The sequence below is a fragment of the Amblyomma mixtum genome, chromosome 3 (genome assembly GCF_055824585.1).
Source record: "Amblyomma mixtum isolate Tamu chromosome 3, ASM5582458v1, whole genome shotgun sequence".
In the NCBI taxonomy this organism is placed as follows: domain Eukaryota; kingdom Metazoa; phylum Arthropoda; class Arachnida; order Ixodida; family Ixodidae; genus Amblyomma; species Amblyomma mixtum.
This window is the reverse complement of record NC_143014.1, coordinates 18117446-18139519: the sequence shown is the minus strand read 5'-3', so window position 1 is coordinate 18139519 and position 22074 is coordinate 18117446. Positions and strand designations below refer to the sequence as shown.

Sequence of the window (22074 nt, the reverse complement as noted above, 5' to 3'; positions counted from 1 at the left end):
GGTAGAGCACCGGACGCGTAGGTCGTGGGTTCGGATCCCACCGGCGGCATGAGGTTGTTTTTTCTTCTGCTTTTCTAATCAATTAGCTTTAAGCGATAACATATTCAGTAATATTCTAAATCGAACAACAGCACAAAATAAATAAATAAATAAATAAAAACATCCCCTCTGTCCCTTGGTTTCTGTGGCTGTTGACTTCTCTCGTATTTATAACGAGCCCCTCATTCCCCTTCCCTTCTTTGCTTAATTGCTTAGCAAGGGCCTCGGTTCTGGCAGCCTTGACGCCATAGGAAGCATAAGAGGGTTCTCACACAGCTTCCACCCTCGCCGTTCGATGACGTTCTACGTCACATCAGCGGTAACTCAGGATGTGCTACGTCCGCCGCTTAAGAACGTGGGTGGCGCTGATGAACGCTCTCAAGGTTAGGTTATTTGTAAACATAATACCCCGAAAGCAGAAGAATTGACAGCCGTCGCCGTAGCTCAGCGGTAGAGCACCGGCCGCGTAATTCGGAGGTTGTGGGTTCGGATCCCACCGGCGGCATGTGGTTGTTTTTTCTTCTGCTTTTCTAATCAATTAGCTTTAAGCGGTAACATATTCAGTAATATTCTAAATCGAACAAAAGCACAAAATAAATAAATAAATTAAAAAAAAATCTCCTCTGTCCCTTGGTTTCTGTGGCTGTTGACTTCTCTCGTAACATTACATATGGTATTCCCGAAGCAACGAGAATGAACACACCCCCACTTCTTGTGCAACGATCGCGACGAAAACACTGATCTCCGGAAGGGAAAACCTCAGAATTCAAGACAGATGAATCGAGCCATGACTCAGTACCAAGAACAATTGATGATGGATTTATAGATTGAACGAGAAGACAGAATTCATCAATTTTATTTTTAATGCTCTGGCAGTTGATGAGCAGCAAACTCAGCGGCCTTGTTTTGAGGGACGAGCCCAGTGGTCACAGCTCGACCACATCCCCTGACTCACTATCATACTGATAACGTTTTTCCGTTTAAGTGCAGCGTATCGAACTTCAGCACTGGTTTGTTTCCATCCGTTTGTTTCTTTTTGCGTAGTCCCACAAAATCTTTCTCTTTTTGTACACAGCACGGGAAAAATCTTCAGATATGCTGTAAGAGGTGTCCTTCAACTTATGCGCACTTGAGTGCACCGACTGCCGTACTTTGAAAGAGGCAAATTTTACAATGACAGGCCGATCTTTGCCAGCTTCGAATTTACCTAGCCGGTGAGCGCGTTCAATTACCAATGAGGGAAGTGAAAGTTCGGAGGCGCATAGACTAAGAAGTTCTTCTGACTTGGCAGCGGTTTCGTTCTCAGAGTCCTCGAAACCAAAAATGATCAGGTCATTCCGCCTTCCTCTGTTTTCTAAATCTTCAATTTGGCATTGAGAAACTTCAGCGCTTCATGGTCCTGGCGCTGTTCTACTGAAATAGAATCTATTGCTTTGCTCATGTCATCCATTTTTCTAAGCTGCTTTTCAAGGGAACACAGACGCTCTTTCAAATGATTAATTTCCGTTGTAATCTGGTTTTGTTTTGCTTCTATTGATGTTAATTTTGACATCATATTTTTTTGGCCTTCGGGTAATTGAGTCAGCTGTTCAGAGGGACCTGGGTTCAATTCAACATGTCCGCAACACACCAGCAACAGGAAAAAATGAAATGCAGGATTACGAAACAGGGATTGTTGCCGTCTAACATGAACATTCCGCGACCGCACATAATTTCGCTGTGATGACACAATCAAAAACAACGTGTGGGGTGGAACCGGCAGCAAAAAAGCTTGGCGGGTAAGAGAATGATGACGAAAACCAACCTGCAATAAAGGTGCACTGAAGAGGAATCTGAACTTGTCTTTTTGCCGCGGGAACTCGATCTACACGTTCTGAGCATTCTTAGAAACTTCGATTTATTGCCCTGTGTGACTGATTTTCCTAATTAAATCGAATTAACGTCCGGCTCCCGCCTTTTTTTTTTAATTCTCCCTCGTACGGTAGGCGGAGTCGACCAACGGGTGAAATGCCTTTCACCCAGTCCCGTGGAGGCTTTGCTTTCGCTTTATTTTGTTTTTTAGGTTTCCGTGAATAAATAGTTTCATTCGCAGATAATATAGCTGCAAAATAAGCCCGCAGAAATAAAAATACGCGCGGACTATTTGCTTCTACGGACTAATACGTATTACTCCGCCGGTGGCAGAACGGCAAGCCGCCGCGGGACTGGCTGAAAGGCACTCCACGCGTTGGTCGACTTCGCCCACCGTACGAGGGAGAATTAAAAAAAAAAGGTGGGAGCCGGATGTTAATTTGATTTAATTAGGAAAATCAGCCACACAGGGGCACTAAATAAAAGTTTCTAAGAATTCTCGGAACGTGCAGATTGAGTTCCCGCGGCAAAAAGACGAGTTCAGATTCCTCTTCAGTGCACCTTTAATAGCAGAACAGTTGAGATGGGCATTGCCATGTCGCCGGTTCCACGCCCCGCTGGTGAAGTGCCGCTTCGCAGCATTTGTAGCCGAAGATTGTTGACGCCCAGTGCACATTGTTGCAAACACAATGTTGAAAAAAGTTCGGCTTTGTCCGTTGTTGGGCACACTTGATTGTCGGGCTTGAAAAAAGGACGGAGATTTTCGCCCTTGAGCCGGCACACGTTATCCATGAAGGTAGGCTCCGAAGACTTTCCTCCGGCAGTGTGACACGCAGAAAAAACCTGCACTAATAGCAGAACAGTTGAGATGGGCATTGCCATGTCGCCGGTTCCACGCCCCTCTGGTGATGTGCCGCTTCACAGCATTTGTAGCCGAGGATCGTTGACGCCCAGTGCACATTGTTGCAAACGCAACGTTGAAAAAAGTTCGGCTTTGTCCGTTGTTGGGCACACTTGATTGTTGGGCTTGAAAAAAGGACGGAGATTTTCGTCCTTGAGCCGGCACACGTTGTCCATGAAGGTAGGCTCCAAAGACTTTCCTCCGGCAGTGTGGCACGCAAAAAAAACCTGCATTAATAGCTGAACAGTTGAGATGGGCATTGCCTTGTCGCCGGTTCCACGCCCCTGTAGCCTGCTTACAAGTACAGACTTGCATACAGGCCTGGCAAAGAGCTCGGTCACACCGATGCTCTTAATAGACAGCCGCTGCTCAACAGCAGCACCGTACTGCCTTGCCCTGTCGAGACCTTCTTGCTTGAGGAAGCATATCTGTGACTCCTTTCACCTGCTGTTGTGGCACGAGCCGCAGGAAATGATCCAGCTCTGGGTCCTGTTGTCCCTTCTCTTTTAAAAGGAGAAGGCCTCCCAGCGGGACCAGAGTGGGACCCATTCAATACCAGAACCACAGAATTTGGTCTCCATGAAGGTTTCCTGCTATGGGGATCGAGAGTTGTGGTCCCACGTTCATTGCAAGCCCAAGTACTGAGCTTGCTACATGCCAAGCACCCTCGTATCGATAAGAGCAAGATGACTGCCAGGAGCCATGTCTGGTGGCCAGGCATAGACAATGACATCGCCAACAGGGTGAAGAGCTGTGCCTTGCTCAACCTCGAGCCGCAAAGCCAGTCCGGCAGGCACCCTGGCCCTTTTCGCAGTCACCCTGGTCAAGGCTCCACATTGATTTCAGGTTGTATGTTCCACATCTGCAGTAGCTACCGTTTCTGCCCTGAGAAGTGCGTTTGATCAGCATGGCCTCTCCGATGTAATGCGTTCGGACAGTGGCCCTGCTTTTACCTCATTGTAGGGCTAGTTGGTCCATTCTAAGAGTTCCTTTTTTGTGCACACAAAGGTGACACAATGAGGACAAAAAAGAGAGGACGCGGTGCAACCTTGAACTTGTAAGACACGTGCTTGAGGTTGTATGCTACTTTATGTTGATAGGGGATGACTACCGGTTTTACTTTCTTTTGAGTGCCACCGCGGGGACTCGGTCAGTGGTTGTGGCGCTCGACTGCTCACCTGAGAGACACAGGCTCGATCCTGGCCTGGAGCATAAAGTGCATAAAGTGATCCTGGAGCATAAAGTGGCACATAACCTCAAGCCCATGGCTAACAAGTTAAAAGTTGCACCCTGTCCCGTCTTCCTCATCCTTATTGTGTTGTCTTTGTGTGCGCAAAAAAAAACTCTGGGTCAGTGCACAGTACCTATAATTCTTAACTCGTAATGGAGTGCGCTGCATGCTGGTACCGCCTTATCACCCTGTCTCGAACGGTGCAGCAGAGCGAGTGGTACAAACTAAAAAACAAGCTCAAGAAGTCTGGTTCTGGGGACTTCAGAACACAGGCCTCCAGGTTTGCTGACACACTACAGGGCCACACCACGTAAAGTGACTGGTTGGCCACCATGTGAGCTCTAACAGGGAGAATCTTCAAGAACTCCATTGGCGGTCCTATGGCCAAACTTGCTGGCATCGGTGCGTCTGAAACAATTGAAGCAGAAGATGTTTGCTGACACCGGGTACCGGCAGGCTACATCACCGCAATCGGGGCGTGAGGTGTACGTGTGGAACTTCCGCAGAGGTACACCGTCGGTACCCAGCAGTGTTGTGGACGTCACTGCCTCATCAGCTACTGTCCATTTTAAAGATGGCACCATAGGGAACCTACATGGTGACTACCTGCGCCTTGTGCGCACGGGGGCACCGCTGACTTCTGCTGAAACGGACGCATTTCACCCTGCTAGTGCTGCAGCTCCACCACAAGTAGAGCAGCAATCACTCCATGCACCACTTGTTCCAGACGTGCCTCATGAGGAACAGCCACCTTCAAGTAACTATGCCATGGACAGTGATGTGCCTGTAGCCAGCAGTGGTGTGCGTGTTAACAGTGACTATGTCATGGCTACGCCTAGCACAAGGACTAGGAAGCTAGTGACAAAGTACTCCCCCTAGTTATTATCCTAAGAGGGGAGGAGTACCACAGTGTTATTTGTAATGCAGCGCCCCCACGCTGCGCTGATAGTTTGTGTTTGTGTAGATAATTTGCGATAGCTCCAAAAAGCTAGAACCTACTTCCACCCCTGCACTTTCCACTTGCTACATCACATCTATCACGTAGGCATTTGGGCTACATAGTTCCTTCTCACTTATTGCTATGTCTGGCCCTTGTATTAATGGATGATGTGCGCACGTGAACACTCATGTGTCTCCCCTGCTAGGTGACGAAAGTTTCCTGTCATACCAAGATGCCTCCCCAGGCCTTCCTTCCACTCGGCCGTTGCCTTGACCATGTTCATCTCGACATCGTGGGTCCTCTACCCATGTCCCAAGGTTATCGTTACATACTCACCATGGTTGACCGTTGCACATGCTGGCCGGAGACTGTTCCCATTAGTGACGTCACCGCTGAGACTATTTCCTGCGCCTTCATTTCTGCATGGGTGTCTCACTTTGGTTGTCCTGGCACCATGACAACTGACCGAGGGCTCCAATTTGAGTCCGCCCTGTTGGCTTCCCTTAACCGCATTCTTGGCGCCGGGCATTGTCGCACCACTGTGCACCACCCATGCCCCAACGGCACGGTGGAACGCCTTCACCGTGAACTGAAGGCCGCCCTAGCTACCCGCTCTCAGTTGCGCCAACTGGGTTGATGCATTGCCCTGTGTGCTCCTTGGTTTAAGGGTCATCCTGTGAGCAGACCTACAGTGCTCTGCAGCAGAGCTGGTGTGCAGTAGTTCCCTGCATCTCCCTTTCACATCAGTGCAGCTACCAGCCCAGCCGCAGGAGTACCTGCAGCATCGTGTGGACAGTGTTGAAAAACATGCGGCCTATTCCGCCTCACCCTTCCCGCTGCAACATCATTTTCGTTCACCCGGATCTCATCACTTCCTCACGTTTTCGGTTTTCGTTTGCCGCAACTCTGTCCGGGCACCACTAACCCCAGCCTACGACGGACCATTCTGCATCCTTCACCGCACCCTGAATGCTGCCACCCTCCTCAGAATGGCCGTGCAGAGAGTCACTTTGAACCGCAGCAAGGCAGTGATTGCCTTGTTGCTGATCTTTGTCCATAGACAGAGCCCACCCCTGGCCATCGTGAGGATGAGGTCTGTCCAGGGACTCAGCGATCGAAGTGCCCAGGAGAGGAAGATGAGAGAATGAAGAGAGGGGCGGCGATGGGAAGAAGTATGGGGAGAAAATGGAAGGGGTGCTGTCACGGAGAGAGACAGACAGAAGAGAAAAAATGCTGGCCACGTGAGCTGGTCTACTCTGTTCAGTGTGTCTCCGTTTCCCCGAGGAGCTGTAGCAGAAGTACTCGTTGAGAGGGAGCTCATCCAAGGTTCCATCCGCAGGCGGCCCGAGAAACAAAATAAACTTTTATAAGTCCTCTCAAGAGAATGATAAAAGCTTTTGAGAGGAGCCGGGACCAGCAGAGCTTTGACATGGGTGTAGACAACACCCAGTTGTGCTTGCTGCTAAGCGAGAAGCTGATCGGTGGCATAGCAAGACTGAGGAACGATGGGTGACGAAGGCCTCGCAGCAGTGAGAGCAGCACTGGTGACAACGCATATAGGATGAAACTGCTTTTTTTGATGAGGTTCATGCTGGGATGGAGCGAGAAAGTAGGTCAGCGCAAAGCAGCTCACGCTGGTTGTTTTTTGTGGAACAGGTCGAAAGGGGCGGTGTTTCTCTTCTTTCAGTGCAGTGGAACTCTGTGCTGTTTGTGTGGAACAGCGTCATGTGCAGTGTCACATGCGAGACTCTCCAGCGCTACCGTGACTGAAAGAAGCTGTGGAGACCTTTATCATTACAAAGCAGCTCTGCTTCTGGCACTCCCAATAATATGCACGAATTAAACCATTTGATGGAAGTGTGAAAAATCGCTGTTGTCACGCCGTTTTCATCCTAATAGGAGGTGACATTTGCCCAGGTTTTCTTCAAATAATTCTTACTCTCATGCAGTCAGTTCATGGCAGTTTGGGTGGTGCCATTCGATAATTTGTACGTTTTCCCCACCCCCATAAAGTCCGAATTATTGAGGTTCTTTTGTGTTAGACTCTTTCCCCTGACACACTGGGTGATATGCTGCTTTTTAGGCGTGCACTTCTTGTGTGCCAGTTTGTGTCAAGAGCAGCATATCGTTTTATTGTTTTCTGTGGAATTAAAAAATAGTATTACCTTTATTTGTTTTATTGCTTGCTGTTTTGCCAAACCTGTCTGCCTCCACAATCTTCTGCATTGTGTGGGTTTGAAATGGGGGTAAATACATGCTCCCCACTTAACCATGGCCGACACAGTTCAGAACCATCAACCCCACATTGTGGTCACACTTTACTGTGTGCACGCCGACCACGGCGGGCCTTGTTCTGATGATGATGCTTATAAATCTTTGTGGCGTAAGGGTATCTGTGGCCAGAGAGCGCCATGGCACAAGGTTTGTTTCTTCTGCTCAAGGCGGGGTCAGTAGAGACGCATTTCCCCCAAGCATCTCACCCTGAATAAGCCGAGCACCAGGCCAGGGGAAGAGAGCTGGCACCCACTGTAGCACCGGTGGGTACCCGGCGGCACTGGGGATTGAACCCTGCACCTCCCGCACGCGAGGCGGAAGCTCAAACGACCAGACCACGGCCTTGTTCTGAGGGAAACAAAGGAACAAGACTGGCTGACGCAAAATTGCATTTATTGCTGCAGTAGCAATAACACTAGCTAGCAACAAAATACGTTAAGGAATTGCGGTTGTCTAACTAGGTTTTGATCTAACGTTCACTCACGCTAGAGCAGTGGAGAAGCTCCGAGGCCAGATGGGACAAGCTCATGGGAGAATGTCCCTACAATGCTTCAGCTTGCGGGCAGAGAGCGGGGCACTGCGCCAGAACAGCGGGTGTCGAATTCCCGAGCCAAAGAAAGAGAGAGAGTTGTCTCCCCTGCGCTCGGAGCAGTCACGCCATCCGTGGTGCCCGTGTTTAAGGTAACTAGAAAAGGGGACACCGCAGAGAAGCAAACCAAGGGGGTGGAGCGAGGAGAGACATAAATGTGAACCAGTCTGACCAGTTGTTTTTTATTTTCTCTTCTTTTGGGGGTACGCCCTTATCAGATCTGATGTTCAGGCCAGCTTAAGGAAAGTAATATGCGGCGCAAAAGACAGGGCCAGCAGAGAAGACACAAACAACAGGACTGGCGCTGGCAGGTCAGCGTCAGTCCTGTTGTTTGTGTCTTCTCTGCTGTCCCTGTCTTTTGCGCCGCATATTACTTTCCTTAAGATGAGCCGCCGACTAGCCCATACCAAAATTTTGTTTTGATTGTTCAGGCCAGCTTTCTTGCTGCCTGTAGAGAAGTTTTGATAGTGTCAGGGAAAGGAGATTGCATTCTGTCTTTGTAACACTAGCATTTTTGGTTTGCTTATAGCTTGCTTTACTGCATCACTCTTTTCAGCTGGCACATGGGGCTGATTCAACAATGAAGAACCATGAAGGGCAGACACCTCTGGACATTGCTGCAGTATGTTTTTCCTTTTTACCTTTCCTTATCTGCAAGGTTACTAGCTGTTGCACTGCATTTCATCCCTCACATTATACCTTATTTACACGATTTTAAGTCAACTCAAATGTAAGTCTGCCCCCATGTCAGGGAAATAAAAACAAGAAGACCGTGCCCATGGGAAGATGTCACAATGAAAATGGATTAGTTGCTAATCACTAAATAGTCACTAAACTGAACTCCTCAAGCCACATTCAAGCAGAAAGACGCGTGATTCCTGTCACGGCAACGTAAAAACCTATTTCAAGCTGACGCTGTGGCTCGAGTGGCAAGAGCGACAAGGTTCCATTAGGTCAGAAATTTTTCACCGCAACACGCCGCTCAATTGGTTAATTCGCTCAGTCGTTTTCATGTGAACCACCATTCACTAGTGCTGCAATCGTAATTGCTGCTGCGGTCCCACAGCTCATTGTCTAATGTCATTGTCCAGAGAAATCCTGCACTTTGCTAACAACCATGGCACATCGTCGTCCCGCGAAATCCCACACGTCGCAGACAACAGCACCACGACATCGCATGGAACAGCTGAAAATTTTGCCTCGCTACAGCCGCCACGCCAGAATAACGCGTCCCGAAACGTCAAACTTGTGACCCAGCATGCAGTTTGTTTCTTCGGCGCAAAAATGACAGACATCTTGAATGCAGCCGTGAGTGAGCCAGAACACTAATGACGATTGACAACGCATGACAGTAAAAACTGGTAAAACATGGCCAGTAGTCAAGTCAAATGCTTCAAACAGATCCAAAGAGTGAGTGGGATTGGCTCTTCCATCACTGCCCGGAAGCGCTGCCGTTCCGTGTGGTGGTGCCGCCGTGATTGGAGCAGCGGCCCTTCCATCAACTGTCGACACTCTCATGAGCTCCCAGTGCGCAGTTGAAAGTGAAAAAGAAAAAAAAAATATTTTGATCAAGTGCACAGAACAGCTGAATGCTACTGAGTAGAGCCGTAGAGCAAACAAAATTGCAACCATGCCGTTGTGTCCCGGATGTCTCATTTGTCTCTCCTTTATTGATGGGGTCATGCTTTGGTTTCGATTGTAAGTCGACCCCCTAACTTTGCAATTTTTTATCTTTTATAAAATAGGTTGACTTACAATCGTGTAAATACGATATTAGAGTAGTTGAAGAAGAATTTTTTCTGGTCCTTTTGCAGTGTTTACAGGCACCCTGCAAAAGCGACGTACAGTGTGGGTCAGTCTCATCCTGTCATTACCTCTACGAGACCTTTCCTACCCATTGGCAGAAGCTGCCAGCTCCTGACCTAGCCTAACATATGTGGCAGTGGCTGCGCTGTGCCAGTTGCCGGGCTTTTCAAATTGGCACAGTCACTTGAATTGTTCCTGATGTTACTGCTTTAAATTTTTTTTTTTTTCCAGTGCCATGTTGGCAAAAGCAACCTTTGCAATGTCCAACAAATTTACAGGGGTGGCTTCTCTTGCAGGCAGAAGATGTGCGTTGCCTGCTGACGGATGCCATGCCACCGCATGCTCTGCCTCCTTCAGCCAAGGCCACAATGCCAGTGCAACCTCAGAGTGCTTCCAGGTTTGTATTGAAAAGACAGGATCATTGAAGGCTGGCTTTGTTGGAGGGCACTGATCGCTTTTCGAAAGTGCGAAAATTTGGACCTGCACAGTATTAGCCTTGGTTGAGGGCCCGTCACACACCTCATAAGAACATGCGTGTACTCTAATGTAGGACTTGCTTTCAAGTTCCTGTCGCGTCCCCCTGTTGGGCTCCATGGTGGGTGGCTGGCACCATGACCGAAAAACCTCAATTTTTTATGGCTCCCCCCCTTTCAAAACTTGATCGCTCTCTCAAGAGAGGGCGGACCGAAGCAGACGACTTTTTTCAAAAAAGAAAAGTATCATTTCCAAAATTTCACGTCATCCATAGCAAAGCAGAAGAAACGCAAGCAAGGATAATATCCCCATTCCAAGTCTCAAAACGCTTGACAGATGCCTTAGGCCTTGGCTACAAGGTGTCAAAAATGGCCAGTGGCGACTTACTTCTTGAACTGCGCGACAGCACACAACACTCAAAAGTTGCAACAATTGTATCCATTGGGGACATCCCTGTCTCTGTGACCCCACATCGGTCTCTGAATACTGTACGAGGCGTCATTTCTGAAATAGATTTTGTCCACCTTTCTGAAAAGGAAATGCTCGAAGGACTTACTGACCAAGAAGTTATAGATGTCCACCGGATCAAAATCCGGAAGGATGGCAAAGAAGTGGACACCAAACACCTGATCTTGACATTCAACATGAGCACGTTACCCGAATCCATTGAAGTAGGCTACCTGAAAATCAATGTAAGACCGTATATTCCCAACCCACGCAGATGTTTCAACTGCCAGAGATTTGGCCACGGCTCGCAGAGTTGTCGCGGCCGCAAAACTTGCGCAAAATGCTCGTCAAAAGAACACCAATCTGAAGAATGTGTTGCTAACCCACGGTGTGCAAATTGTGAAGGCGACCATGCTGCCTACTCCAGGGCTTGTCCGTCCTGGAAGAAAGAAAAAGAAATCATTACTCTCAAGACTACGCAAAACATTTCTTTCAAAGAAGCAAGAAGGCAATACTCTCAAACAAACAAATTCTCCTTCACTGCAAAAACAAACTTCGCCGATGTGGTGCGTGGGCGCGGCGCACCACACCAGGCTTCGGCACCTGTCCAGGTCACACGTAGTGAGCCTGGGGCGGGGCCATCCGCGCCGTCTGGTGGAGTAGCTCACGCTACTCCGCCTACCCCAAAGGAGGGGACGCAGACCCCCGGGTCGGCGGGCCCAAAGACCTCTTCCCACAGGTCGAGGTCTAACTCAAAAATCAATGTGCCTCCTGCACGGTCGTCCAGTGCCTCTGCAGAGGCGATGGACACGACCCCGGGCAGCCCCTCACCGTCCACGTCGGATGGTCGGCGGAGCTCCCTGGATCGGTCAAAAAGAGACAGGCCCCGAGTCACGGGGCCATAAACAACTTGATCTAGTTTTTTCAATCAGTACAAACACAAAACTAAGATGGCTTTCATAATACAATGGAACTGTAGAGGAATGTTGAGGAACTACAGTGATATAACTCATATTCTAGGGTCAGTGATGCCTCTAGCCCTATGTCTCCAGGAGACCAATCTTGGTCCACAACATTCAAATATCTTAAAACATTATACAACTTTTAGGCGTGATCGCGAACATGCAAATAGACTCTCGGGAGGCGTCGCAATCATCATCCAAAGCGGCGTCCCGACTCAAGAAATCAAACTGAAAACGAAACTTGAGGCGGTTGCGGTTAGCGTCATCAGCTACAAAACCATTACAATATGTTCCGTATATCTTCCCCCACACATCACATTAACATGCCAAGATCTAGAAGCCCTGATCGATGAACTGCCGGAGCCATTTCTGGTAGTTGGCGATTTTAACGCTCACTCTCCGTTTTGGGGAAGCGAACGCTGTGACTCTAGAGGCCAAACAATCGAAGATTTTATACTTTCTAATAATGTCTGTCTTTTAAATACGGGAAAAGCCACATATTGCTGTCCAAGCTCAGCAAAAATGAGCTCTCTCGATTTAGCTTTCGCATCACCATTACTTTTTAACGATTTTAAATGGGATGTTTTAAATGACCCCATGGGCAGCGATCACTTACCTACCATCATCAGGCTCTCATCGTCCACTCCAATCATCCCCACAAGGCCACGGCGCTGGAAAATTCAGCTCGCCGACTGGTCACTTTTTACAAAAAGTGCCACTCTGGAAAAAGAATTTTGTGACGACCTTAGCACAGATGAAATTAATGAGAAGTTTACAGAACGCATAATATCAGCCGCAACACTCGCTATACCACAAACAACAGGACTTGCACAAAAGAAACACAAAGTGTGGTGGACAAAAGAATGCACATTAGCAAAAAAACAACAAAAGAAAGCCTGGAGCGCTCTGCGTCGATATCCCACTGCAGAGAACCTACTTAGCTTTAAGAAGGCAAAAGCCAGAGCGCGGTATGTGCGAAGAAATGCAGAGAAAACCTCTTGGCAGAAATATGTCTCCTCAATAAATAGTTCAATAACATCAAAGAAAATGTGGGAAAAAGTGCGTAAATTTACTGGTGACCATACCCCTTTCACACTTCCTCTCTTGACAGCACCCGGGACACAAACATCTTTAGAAGAACAGGCCAACATACTGGGCGAGCATTTTGCTGAGATCTCAAGCTCATCCAACTACACAAACACATTTCAAAAACACAAAGCAATAGCTGAGAAACAAAGATTCCCATCTGGAGCAGGTGTTCATGAGGATTATAACCAGCCTCTCACACTAGAAGAATTAAATAAGGTACTATCTTCTGGCAAAAAGACAGCACCGGGACCAGACAACGTGCATTACGCTATGCTTGCACATCTCTCCGAGGCTGCTGTAGAGGCACTGTTAAAATTCTTTAATAAAATCTGGATAACTGGCAATATACCTGCCGAGTGGAAAAAAGCAGTCATAATACCTTTTCTCAAACCCGGAAAACCACCAACAAGTCCTAGCAGTTACAGACCAATAGCCCTCACCAGCTGCATTGCTAAATCTTTCGAAAGTGTAATAAACATTAGACTAACCTTCGTACTTGAATCTCGGCAACTACTAGATAAACACCAATGTGGGTTTAAGAAAACATGCTCCACCACAGATCATCTTGTCCGCCTAGAAAACACCATCCGGGAGGCGTTCATCCACAAGCAGCACTGTATTGGGGTCTTCTTCGACTTGGAGAAGGCCTACGATACTACGTGGAAGTTCGGCATCCTCCGTGACCTAGCAGAGCTAGGTATCCGCGGCAGGATGTTGAACTGCTTGAACGACTTCCTGGCTAACCGCACATTCCGAGTCCGCCTAGGAGAAACTCACTCCATGACTTTCACCCAAGAGAACGGCGTACCCCAGGGGTGCATTCTAAGCACGACACTCTTCATAGTAAAAATGAATTCCTTAGCTAAAGTAATACCCAAGTCCATAATGTATTCAGTCTATGTAGATGACCTACAAATAGCATGCACGTCCTCTAGCATATCAACCTGTGAGAGACAAATACAAATCACAATAAATAAACTAGGTGCTTGGGCAGACATAAATGGGTTTAAATTTTCTCCTCAAAAAACAGTAGCTGTTCTTTTTTCATTGCGACGAGGCCTACAGGTCGATCCCAGTCTATACTTGAATCACACTGCGCTACCAATTAAACAAGAACACAAATTTTTAGGCCTAACTTTCGACAAGAAACTCACATTTCTACCACACATTAACAACCTTAAAAAGAAAGCTTCTCAAGCCCTCAATGTCTTAAAAGTGCTCTCACGGAAGCGGTGGGGGTCCGATAGAGCAAGCCTTTTACAAATATACCGCTCTCTGGTGCGCTCCAAGCTGGACTACGGGTGCATAGTATATGGCTCGGCAAGAGCATCCTACTTGAAAAGATTAGACCCCATTCATAATCTTGGTCTCCGCCTATCATCTGGAGCATACAGAACATCACCAGTAGCCAGCCTATACGTTGAAACTAATGAGCCCGCTCTTGAGGACCGAAGAATCGCCCTTACATGCTCATATGTCTTAAAAATCCGTTCTCTTCCGAAACATCTCTGCCATCCAGTTGTCACCAAGTGCCCATCTAAAAGATTATTCATCAACAAACCACATTCTATCAGACCATTACTATTGCGCTTTGAAGACAAATGTGAAGAGCTAACAGTACTAGATGCCCTACCGAATATTGCACAAAGGAATGAACATTTACCACCATGGTACAGCCTGCCTTCAGTATGTGACCTCACAATGACACATTTAGATAAAAAGCAAACGCCAAATGAGTACATATTACAGGAATTCTTTGCACTACAAGAAAAGTATGACACTTACATTGAATTTTATACCGATGGCTCAAAAACAGAAAATCACGTTGGAAGTTCAGTAATCCAAGGAAAAAACAAACAGATAATGCGACTACCAGAATGCGCATCGGTTTTTACTGCTGAGTGTTATGCCATCTTTGTAGCTGTGGAAAAAATAGTAAGAGAGAATATCAAAAATAGCATCATTTACACCGATTCCCTGAGTATGCTCAAAGCACTGCACTCCAGAAATGCTGCTGAACCCATAATAGGTAACATCATACATAACATTGTTAAAATCACAAAACAAAAACGTAACATTAAATTCTGCTGGGTTCCTAGCCATGTTGGAATCGTAGGTAATGAAAAAGCAGATGTATGCGCTGCACAAGCCCGGAATGGCCAAATAAAACAAGTGAGCATACCGCACAGGGATTGTTTAAAGTTTATCACCAGTAAACTCAGAAATAAGTGGCAGGCCGCATGGCAAGATCACGTAAACAACAAATTACATTCTGTGAAACCAATTTTAGGGGAATGGCAATCATGTAGGCATCAAGAACGTTTTACCGAAGTTATTTTATGTCGGCTCCGCATTGGACACACCCACCTCACGCACAACTTTCTGCTAGCCAAACAAAACAAACCTGTCTGTGAAATGTGTGGTGCTGAACTCACAGTGAACCACATTTTAATCTCATGCATAAAATTAGAAGAACTAAGAAAGAAATATTTCACAACATTTTACAGGGAAAGCATCCCATTACACCCCATGCTACTCTTAGGTGATCGAGCACTGGTTGACATTTCATGTATTTTTAGGTTTCTCAAGGAAGCCAACGTTTTAAACAAACTCTAAGTATTTTTAAAAAGCTTCACCATTAACAAAAACTCTAACCTTGAGGTTGGCGCAGCATAGCCTCAGTTGCTTTTGCGCCATAAAAATCAATATAACTAACTAATCTTTTTCTGCTGTGCAGCGAGGCATTCCTTTGCAACTGGTTTGGAAATATATACTTTGCTGGCTCTGTTGAATGCACACATTAATGTCATTAGCCGTATACTATTGCTAAAGTAGAAAGGCAGAATATTATGTTTTATTTATAGGCACTGTTCACGTTTCATTAGTACCAGTGTTGTAGGTGTTACCGAAAAAAAGCAACTGAATACGTTACTCGTTACGCTAAAAAAAGAAGAACGCGTTACCGCCCTACGTGACCTACAAAAAAAAGGTAACGCGTTACCGTTGCCGTTACCGAAAAAAAAGTATCACACGTTACTTTGCCGTTACTCCATGGCCATAAATTTTAATAGTGCGTCTTCGCTGTAACTGTAACCTATAACTCGTCTTCTCTGCAAGGCTTGTTTTTCAACCAAAAGATCTCAAACCCTGACGACGCGCTCATATTCTTCAAGCGAATGGAAACTCCTGGTGGTCGCACTCTCCTTGCAGCAGAGTCTAGGCAGGAAAAGGAGGGAGGCTGTCCTTTGTCACAGTGCTGTGGGGAGTGCATTGAGTTTACTCAGAAGAGGGAACTGCTTCCACAAAGAATGCGAGGGTGTCGCCTGGGAACGGGACCTTTTGGTTGGAAAACAAGCCTACGGAGAAACTGACTTGCAGATTTCTGCAAATGGTCTATTGGTGGCTCGGCATGCATCCACTCTTTAGAGAGTAGTGTATGTGAATGGTCTGGGGGTGAAGACAAGTGTGTGAATGCGTGTTCGTGCTTTTTTTTAGTTGAGTGCGTCGTCAAGGGCAGGTGTTTGCTGCCATGCATGCGGGGCGCAACAAGGGTCGTCGAGAGCACCTGTAGATTTTTTTTATTTGCAACATCATTTTCGGCGTTCTTTTTTTTTTTTCTGAAAAAGAGGCGGAGGGGGACAATTGAAATGAAAACTAACTAGTAATGTGACACCTCCCGTTACCGGAAAATGTTAACGTAAGTATGTTACCCGTTACAGTTCCAAAATGGTAACGAGTACGTTACTAAGTTACTGAAAAAAGTAACACGTTACCGACAGCACTGATTAGTACAGCCGTTGTCAAAAGTAAAGAACCAAGGGGTTTGCTTCTAAGCCATATAGTGTAGCTCTTGCAATACCGATGGAAGTGCTATTAACTATCGGAGAGGGGAGGACAGAAATTCCTCTTAGCTCAGAAGCAAACCTCCTTATGAGCAAGGCTATACTTATTCATGGCCAGTGTTATGGAGTCTCTAAAGTCCTAAAGTTCAATTTTTCGGGCTAAATTAGATGCGAGAAAGAATTGTTGCTACAATCAGCTGATTTTTTGTTGCTGTGTAAGGTGCCATCTTGAATTGAAATGGCTGCAATATGCAGATGGATCAGCTTGGATAGACATGGCAGTTTTTGTGTGCCTCATCGTTTCCGCTCAAGATTATGGCGTGCTCTTCCCTTCGTTTCTAGGTGGCCTACATAAAAAGCGTGTGAGTTTTTGCCCTGCAATTTCATTGATAATATGTGAGTGGCAGTGTCCACACTGCAGCTGAGATAACCACTGGTACGGAGTGTAGGAGACCCTTCTGACATGTCCCCTCTCAGTTTCCCCGGCCATCGTTGACAGCACAGATCCATCTGATAGCAAAAGCCCCATTGGTGCCAGCATGACGATGGAGCGAGGTTGTTTTGTGGCACCACCTGTGGTGCCATCACATCACAAGTAAAAAAAAAAAAAGAACAACTCGACATCAAAATGATGTATATTTGGCATGAATTTTGGGTGTTTTTTTTTTTCTAGACTACAGAAGACGAGGTCAACGACAAGTAAAAAAGACGAGATCAGTGACTACACAGACAGAACAGGGTTGACATGCCGGCAAGTAATTGACCCCGAACTCTCAGCCGAGTAGCTTGACAGCGTTAGCTCAAAAGGATATGGTGTTGAACTGGGTTAATTTTGCTGACTTGTCCAAGCATCGTTTTGCTTCTATCGTTGCTGGCGTTGTCTTCCATTGCGCGTCATGTAAGCACACACTATGACTTCTTCCTGTATGTGAAAGTGAAAAGCCTATGAGAGTTAATCACGTGGTTTAAGTGATATCGCTATAGACACAAATGAGTGACACCAATGGAAGTTGTGTTACACGTAGGGGTGTGCGAATATTGAAATTTTCAAATAAAAGTCGAATACGAATATGAAGAAAAAATGGCCTTGAATATCGAATATCTGTTCAGTAAGAAAGAAATATTTCAGAAAAATTAGAAACAAGCAATTGTTGTTGCTCTTATTTTTTTTCAAAATAGTATATAGTTTTAGCAACTGAACTAAAATCCAGACTGACCCAGCACTGTATAAAAAAAGATGATGTGCAAAGAAATGTACACTACTTGATTAGACAGCGTAACAGTATCCAACCTGCAGTGTGGCCATGCTAAATGAAATCCATAGAATAACCAGGCCGGCAACAGAAAATAAGATGATGCTTGTAAAACCTATTAATTCGGTGTTCTAGGGGCCGGAAGAAATACCCGAGTTACTCAGAGGTCGATTTATAAAGTTTCGCCCCCCCCCCCCCCCCCCCCCAAAAAAAAAAAAGCTGCCAAAATGTGGTAAAGCATTATGAGGCAGATCCATTGCGCAAACACCTATAAGCCTGTGATGAGCGTAGGGTTTTGGCATGCTGAAACAGCAACGGGAACGTAAGGGAGGGGGGAATGCGCATTGGCGACGGTATGGTGAGACTGCTGCTAAAATGGAAAAAGAGATTACCAGCGACACTCCAGTCAGCGTTCGGAAGTCACGCGACGCTGGGATTGGACTATGGCAAACGCGCAGGCCGACAACTGCCGCAGGCAAGCTCAGAAACCAGGCTATTTTTTGGCCTAGCCTTCCGATCGTTATCACGCTGGTGCCCCGAGGTGCACAGGTTGCTATGCGCCTTGCAGTGGGCGGGATTTTTACATGATTACTAGCCCTGCTGTGACACCTCAACTCACCTCTTCGGGAGCCACATGCAAAATATCGCAAGTGGGCTGTCCTGCATGTCATAGTTGACCAAAACGAGCTGGTGGACCACATGCTAGGAGACCTATGAAGGCTACAGGATGAATGCCTTAGGTGTGGGAATTAAGTATGCAACATATCATGACTCGCAGCTTGCCCAGCTTTCCCTTGCCCGCCAGGGCCAGTGGTTATTGACTCAGGCGGGTATCTCTTCCATTCCAATCTCCCCGTTTACCTCTCCTATTCCCACCCCGGCTCCCAATCTTTTTATCCTCCCCCTCCCGACCAACATGTCCCCATCCTGCACGCTGACCGTCATCATGCAGCCACGCAGCACCATTCCCCTTTCTATGATACTCCAGGGTGTGGCCTACACGGATGCCTCCTTCAAGGCTCCTCGAGGTTCCTGCAGCTACGCCCTGCACCATCCACACCTCCCTGCTCCTGAAACTTACACCAGCGGGCCGTATCTACACCCTCCAGACGCATTGTCCCTCGAGGTCCTCGCCATTGCGCATGCCCTCCAGTCATTTGCTCTCCTTCCCTCTCTCTCTTCAAGAGTACACAGTCTATTCAGACTCACAAGCCGCTATATACCACATACAGAAACGCACCCTGACCCCTTCTCTCCAACAGGAGGTCGAACGAGCGGTCTCCACACTGCAGCCTTCCATCGTTTTCCTCCGCTGGGTCCCTGGGCATTCAGGGATTGACGGCAATGAGCTGGCCCATCAGCTCGCCCGCGACACACTTTTCCGGGCACCGTTGATCCCCTGGCCCAAGCCCTCGGAGGACGCTGAGAGACTCACCCTTCGCCGCACCATAAAAGAGGTCTACCTTGAGCTCCGTCTAGACGAATGCATTTACCCTCCCCCTCATCCATCACTCACGGTGCCGGAGGCTCGCCTTCTTCGGCACATCCAAATGAATGCAGTTATGACCCCGTCTCGCCTCTTTCTCTATCGCTATCGATCGGACCCTTCCTGTCCCAACTGCCCCTGTACCTATGCGGACCAGGCCCAGTGCCTCTTCTATTGCCCGGCTGCTCAGCAGTCGGGTTCCTTCCCCCCACCCTCTCTATCCATCACCACCTGGCTCGACTGGCTTGGCGCTGAAGGGGAGGAAGAACAGCGACTTCTGGTCGCCCAGGCGGTCGACATGCTCGGCCTGTAAATTATGGCCGAAGGTCTTCTACTATACTACTATAGTAAAACCTCGTTACCAGAGACACTCAAGGGACTTCAAAAAGATGTCTCTTATCACCAAGTTCTCTTGTAACCAAAAATTCTAAAAACACTGAGGAGTTTGACTAGATAAGTTCATTGCACATCAGCATATGAGTGTGTTTATACACATTCACGCACATTAACACAAGATTGTTCATGAGAAGTCCTTCATAGTAATTTGTCTTTTTGTGAGTGCTATGGGGTCACTCGCGTGCAGCGGGCCGGGAAGGCGCGCTTCCGTGCCAGCTATGCGCGGGCGTTCTCGTGTCCCCAACCCGTGGCGCAAAGTCACAGCCACGGCGGGTTCGGACGAAGTAGGCAACGAACAGAGTACGCTAGGAAACCGTTTATTTACCTAGCGCAAGGCAAAGCACACTGCGGAAGAATGTTCTATCCGATAATAGATGGTTCAGCAGCTTACCAAGTCGTCGTCGACTGGCGTTGGATAATCCGGGAGGGCGCGGGCAGGAGACGGGGTCGGCGGGGCAATCGGGCAGTCACCGCGGCGAGAGGAGAGACTAGACAGCCCTTGTTCCCGCGTGAGCTCTCCTTAAACCCCTACGACATTGCACCCCCTTGAGCAACCGGTTGCAACCAGACGCCAGAGCATAGGCGTGACGTCACGTCCGAGCTGAGGGTGAGGATAGTGGCCGCGTGCCCCCCTCTCCCCATGCCCGGCGGCGGGCGCTTCGTCGCGTGACTCAGCGCGGGGCGGCGAGGGATATCTGTATATCCCACATCCTCCCCTCCTTAAGAAGCCTCCCGGACAGAGAAGCAGGCGCAACGTTACTTAATCTTCTCCGCCATCCAGGGATCGAAGTTCTTCGGCTCCCGCTGGTACACTTGTTGATGTCCGCGCCACGCCCGCACCGATCAGCTGGTCCGTAGGCTTGGCCACCCGCAAGATGCCGATGTCGATTCCGATGCCAAACGTTAGCTTGCTATCGGTCGCCGTCTTCCGATTACCCGCGCTTGCACCGCTCCGGTGAAGGTGGTTGACCGCCTCCGTGGCACCGGCTTCGATTGCTTGGAGGCCAGGTTCGTGGCTGCGCCGCCCTGAGATGCTGTGTCAGGTGGCTTCAGAGACGAGGGCCGCGGCGCTTCCATGGTAGAGGCCGCGGTTGGGCTGCCCTGGCGTGCCTGGTTAGCTGGCCAGGGCCCAGGGTTGAGGTGGTAATGGGGGTCTCGGCAGCGCTCTTGTTTTTGGCCAGCTTGCTCTTGGTAGGCGGGTGCGGCGGCGTACAGTCGGCAGGCGGGCAGCTACGACGCGATGTGGCAGGTGGAAGGGGTGGCCTGGCTGCAGGAGGGTGGCGGGTGCAGGTCGCGGGCTGGGCGTAGCGGCGGGCCATGGGCGCGGCGCGTTGCCGAAGCTGGATGGTGGCTCTAGATGGTTCTAATTGGTGGTAGTGGCGAACGATGTCGTTCTGATGCGCCCTGCTTCTTTTCCATCTGCGCTGAAAAAGGTCAACACAGATGTAATCAACTACCGCAGCGCGTGCTACGTAGCTGTTCGGCCCTCACGAGAGTCATGAGGGTTAACGCAAGTAAGTCTTACGTAACATTGATCGGCATGAGCGGCCCGTACATTCATGCATCTAACGAGACTGCGTGTCGGCCTGCGCCCTCGCTCTAGTCCGCGCAGGCAGATTTTATTTCTGCCTACGGCGCAAGTTATAGCGGGACGCGGAGTTCGCCGGCTGATCGCAGCGCTCGTTCTCCGACTGCGGCGCGGGTCGGGCTGTGTCCTGAACCCACTCATCTCGCTGCACGTAACGTTTCAGGTCGCATACGTGCACCGGTCCGCCTGTCGGTTTCGACCGCAAGTCCTCGAGCCTGTAAACGAGCGAGGAAAGCTTCTCTCGCACGCGAAACGGCCCGATCCATTTCGGCGCCAACGAGGCCGCGAACTGTCTGCTAGCATCGCTCAGAACGTGTTGGCGCCGAAGCACCAGATCGCCCACTTCGTAGTGAACATCCCGGTGCGAGCGGTCGTACTGTGCTTTCTGCTGCGCCCTAGCAGTGCTCAGGTTTCGGCGAGCCTTGTGTAAGGCCTCCGTCATCTTAGCGCGCAGCTGCGTCGCGTATTCAGCTCTTGCTGACGAAGCGACTGGCGTCTTCCTGCTGTCCGTTAGAACCCGGTCCATCGGATTTAGCAGCTCTCTACCCAGATTGAGAGAAGACGGCGCATACCCAGTCGAGCGGTTAACGGTCGAACGCAAAGCGAACGCGATCTCCGGCAGATAGGAGTCCCAGTCTTTGTGCCTCTCAGAGTACGCGACAAGCATGTGCTTGACGTTGCGGTTGACTCGTTCTGTGGGGTTCGACTGAGCATGATAGGTGGTCGTTTTCTTGTGCTTAATGCCGAGTGCAGCGCACGAATCTACGAACACCTTCGCAGTGAAGTAGGACGCGTTGTCCGTTATCAGCTGCTCTGGGAAACCGAACCTGGTGAATACGTCCATCAGCTTCTCCATGATCACTCGTGCCGTCAGCTTTCTCAGGGGGAAAAGTTCAACCCACTTGC

General features: G+C 48.5%; 1 protein-coding gene across 10 annotated transcripts in view; it reads left to right on the top strand.

Annotated features, from left to right (window-relative positions):
- The window catches only part of Tnks (tankyrase), a 242880-nt gene that overhangs the window by 138816 nt on the left and 81990 nt on the right, over positions 1-22074 (top strand). For 8 of the 10 annotated variants that reach the window (XM_089578276.1, XM_089578274.1, XM_089578278.1 and 5 more), the window contains 2 exons: positions 8382-8447; positions 9910-10028. In XM_089578276.1, coding sequence (XP_089434402.1) covers positions 8382-8447; positions 9910-10028 — 185 coding nt within the window. The remainder of the gene's footprint in view (positions 1-8381; positions 8448-9909; positions 10029-22074) is intronic. The other 2 variants (XM_089578280.1, XM_089578277.1) reach the window with 1 other exon arrangement.